The sequence below is a fragment of the Littorina saxatilis genome, linkage group LG12, assembly GCF_037325665.1.
Source record: "Littorina saxatilis isolate snail1 linkage group LG12, US_GU_Lsax_2.0, whole genome shotgun sequence".
In the NCBI taxonomy this organism is placed as follows: Eukaryota; Metazoa; Mollusca; class Gastropoda; order Littorinimorpha; family Littorinidae; genus Littorina; species Littorina saxatilis.
In genome coordinates this window covers 29462827-29466974 of record NC_090256.1, presented here as the reverse complement: position 1 = coordinate 29466974, position 4148 = coordinate 29462827, and the positions used below count along the sequence as shown (strand labels likewise).

Genomic DNA, 4148 nt, shown 5'->3' with positions numbered 1-4148 from the left:
TGGCACATCTTGTTAAAGGCGAGAAGGTGTGAGGCCCGCTTCACACAAATCTAAATCCACCTGATGCACCATCCCAAGAACCGATCCCACCTGTTTTCCTCTCCTTCCTCCCCTGTTTAATTCCAAAAGCAACCACTTGTCGAAGGGACGAACAAGTTACGTCTTCTGCTCATGCGTGGACAGGATCGGGCCGCCTACCCTACCCTTTAACCTCCGCAACACCCCTTCCCCTCCCCCTCCCTGCCCCCCCCCCCCCCCCAACTTCTTTTCCTCCGTGCGTCCGATGTTCACTACTGCTGCCTGTTTGACCAAAGCCGAGATGGGATCGGTATAAACATTTGGCAGCAAATCCCGCCATTTCACACGCTCTGTCCGACTCCGAGGCGTACAGTCGGGGAACAAACACCTCTCAAACACTGTCTTACTTAATCACCAAACTTAATCACCTGCGGCGCAGAGGAAGTTAAGTCAATGATGTTCACTTCTTTCTCACGGTTGCGACAGTAACTCGCTGTCGTCTTCTGTCGGAAGATAATGACAACATCTACCAGGTCTTTGATTTCTTGAGAAAACGATACTGTTTGCAAGTTCATAAGCTGAGTTCTACCTTGGATTACTGCAATCCATCAAAGAGTGTTGCACAGTTTCCAGACGGGAGAACGGCTGTTGTGCGTGTGGACCTTTCATCGTTTTTGAGGATGTCAATATGGTCCCTCGTTGATATTTTTCCTGGATGATAAACGGGAAACAGGGAAACATGAAGTGTAAAAAGGTAAGACGTTTTTCTGTCCTGTATAAGTTCTGTTTCATATAGCTAGTGTTCACTTTTCAATCTTATTTTTGTGTGTGCATAAAAAAAAACACCAAGAAAGGTAAGTTAATGGAAAGTGAATTACAAACAAAACGAAACATTCCTTAGAACTTGGACGTATCGGCCTTCAAAATGGACGAAGCATATACACAACACACAATGTGATACTAAAGACGGGTCATTTCTTAGCTTTTGATGTTGCGTCTTCGCAAATGGCTGGACACAGCATCTTCTTTATTTCAACAGGATTTCTTCCTCTAATCTTCTTTGTTTCAACAGGATTGCTTCATGTTATCTTCGAAGCAATATGCAAAGCTAAGAGATCATTATTACACAAATAACTTTGCTAGATACAGAGATTGTTTGTATGTAGTGTATCCTGCTTGTCCACTTTAAAGGCCCACAGGTACAAGTTCCAGTGACATTTTCGTTTTGTTATAACTGAACGTTCCATAAACGTCCCTTTCTTGCCTTTTGATTCTTGATTTTGGAAAGTTATTAGTCTATCTGTTTTGGATTTTTGTTTTGTTACGAAAAAAGTAATTGTAAAAGATAAACCACTTGAAAATGCTACGGAAAATGTAGATTGGCAAGGGGAACTGAGCCAAACAGGTGATTGCGCCCTGATTGACGACGGAAAACTATTTTGATAGCATTGGGTTTTTATTTCTTACACGCGCATAGTCCATTGTATATCAGGATGAGCAAAATGCAGAAAAAGACAACGAAACACCGGAAACTCACATGTCAAATGTCATGTTTTACTTTTACTCGAACGAGACATTCTTACATAACATGACAGTGGATACAACTTAGCAGAAACAGTTCATCGACTTTTTACAAATGTCTAAAAATAAAAATAATAAAAATGTCGAATTATTTACTTCAATCTAATATTGACAATTTCTTTAAATTTAGAACTGCTGTGAGTTTATTTGTAATTATTATTTTTCTATTTAACCTCCATCTGTATTTGATCACCACTGCCTACTAATAAAGGATGTCGCAAATAAGATCCACCCTTCTCGGCGAGGCTTTGATGTCAAGTCAAAGAGGTTCATGTCGGTTTCTTTTTCTTTCTTTCTTTCCCTCTTTCTTTCGTTCATCCTTTGGTTTGTTTGTTTATTTCATGTCTCTTCGCGCGCGCGCGTGTGTGTGTGTCAGTGTGTGTGTGTGTGTGTGTGTGTGTGTGTGTGTGTTTGCTCATGCGTGCGTGCTTGCGTGCGAGTGTGTTTGTGTGCTTGCATGATTGTGTGTGTGCGTGTTCCTTCGTTTCTTGTTTTATTTATAATCCTGCGTATGTGAAATTATGATTTAAAGCAAAGGTATAGGTAGGCTATGTGAAAAAAGGAATGTACCTCACAGCAAGTCGGTAAATATAAACAGATGAACGATCTTCACTATTCATAAATGGAATGTACGAATATTTTTTACGGCATCTTCTTCTTCTTCTTCAGCGTTCCAGAATTTTCTGGTTACGTGTGAGCTCGTTTGCCCATTTGGGTTTCCCAAACTATACTCTGAGAGCATAGTCAGCTTCACTCCGCTTTCGTTGAGTAGGCATGCTGGGTATTTTTGTGTTTCCATAACCCACCGAACTCTGACATGGATTACAGGATCTTTTCCGTGCGCACTTGGTCTTGTGCTTGCGTGTACACACGAAGGGGGTTAAGTCACTAGTAGGTCTGCACATCAGTTGACCTGGGAGATCGAAAAAATCTCCACTCTTAACCAACCAGGCGGCAGCGACCGGGATTCGAACTCACGACCTCCCGATTAGGAGGCCGACGTCTTACCACCACGCCACTGCGCCCGTCCTTTACGGCATCAAGTGCTTAAAGGCCACCACGTGAAATTACAGTTTAAAGCAAAGCTATATGTAGGCTATGTAACGCGACAAAAGGAATGTAGATATGTCGATGTATCATGACCTCAAGGCAAGTTCGTAAACATAAACAGATAACCGATCTTCACTATTCGAAAATAAAATCTACGAATACTTGTTCGACAACATGTGCGCTAAGGCCATTACGTGCAACTCATACTTTCATACTGCCCTTTCTGACGAAGTCCGTGTGAATAATTCATTTTAAAGGAAATGTCCGACCTGCTTCGTTACTGCCCTGCTTCATGTAGCCTACTCCACCAAAGGTCCGTCCAGGCATGTACATGGGATAAGAGCACCCCTCCAGTTGGACACATACCAAATTAAACAGCCTAGCTGCTTTCGGTGCATAGTGGGACTTTTTTTGCTAAAATAATTTCGTAACTGATTCGTATGTCAAGCTGCAAAAGGAATTCAGCAAGAAGTTTCCACACTGCTCTGACACGTATGCATGTAGCCTATATCTGCCAAATCAATACATCACAAAGATCCCATTCTGTACTCAACCAACCAAGATCTTGTATATATTTAAGTGGATGGAGGGTGTTCTCTCATGTAATACCCTGGACCTTATTCTCTTGCTTTGTTCTCGACCAACTTTTTAAAAGTTATTCACATTTAAGGCGTCTGTAAAAGAAAATGCGTGTGTAAAAGGTAGAAGGTTCCTTAAAAATCAGAGTCGTTCGCAGTCAGTAATTTAAATCTTGTTAAAAATCTGAATCTCTTTCAAAAAGCAACAACAACAACAATTGTCCGGGCTTTTGTCCCGGAGACGGTACCTTTAAAACAATCGTCAATCATCCAGTAGATTAAAATGTACTTCACCTGTACGTGTACAGTACGTATGGTGAAATCAGGCGAAATCTTAATGAAAAGCGACTGTGACGTTCGGGAGGAGGGGGCTCGCTGGTGATGAAAATTTCAGTTTACCTACGTAAACACGCTTCTGGTTTTGAGTACAATTGTTCGATGAATGAGAGAAAATAGAAAAAGTTCGCATGCGGGATGGGCTCAAATACCCCGCGTTTCTTATCTGTTCTGTTTTGTTGCTATTATGTTCTATTTGAAGCTACACATGCGTTCCAGTCTCTTCTCGTTCTTTCTGTACTGGATATTTTGTTGTGTACGTCGTCTCTTTATCGCCAGAATTATGTTGTAATATATGCAGCAAATAAACTTGAATTAGAGAAAAAAAAGGTTTGACCAAATACTGAGTACTATGTGAAGAGCATGAGATCTAAACACCCAAAACACCCAAACAAACTGCCTGTATCGTGCTTTGTGATGCAAAAAGCTCCCTGGGTATTTACTGTGTGCGCAAAATTTAGTTAGCAGTTGTGGTTTTTTTGGTGTGCGTTGTTTTTCTGGCTTACAGGTACCGTATTCGTCAATATACTTGACGTGATAGTATGATTATTTCGCGTGAAAAATGCGAAGCATTAATGATATTCT

The 4148-nt window shown here is 41.2% G+C and overlaps 1 protein-coding gene across 1 annotated transcript in view; it reads left to right on the top strand.

Moving 5' to 3' along the window:
• Positions 1 to 351: 351 nt before the first annotated feature.
• LOC138981694 (uncharacterized) overlaps positions 352 to 4148 on the top strand; it is a 36311-nt gene continuing 32514 nt past the window's right edge. Inside the window, exon 1 of the mRNA XM_070354713.1 lies at positions 352 to 772. Within this exon, the coding sequence (XP_070210814.1) occupies positions 734 to 772 (39 nt within the window). The 5' untranslated portion in view covers positions 352 to 733. The remainder of the gene's footprint in view (positions 773 to 4148) is intronic.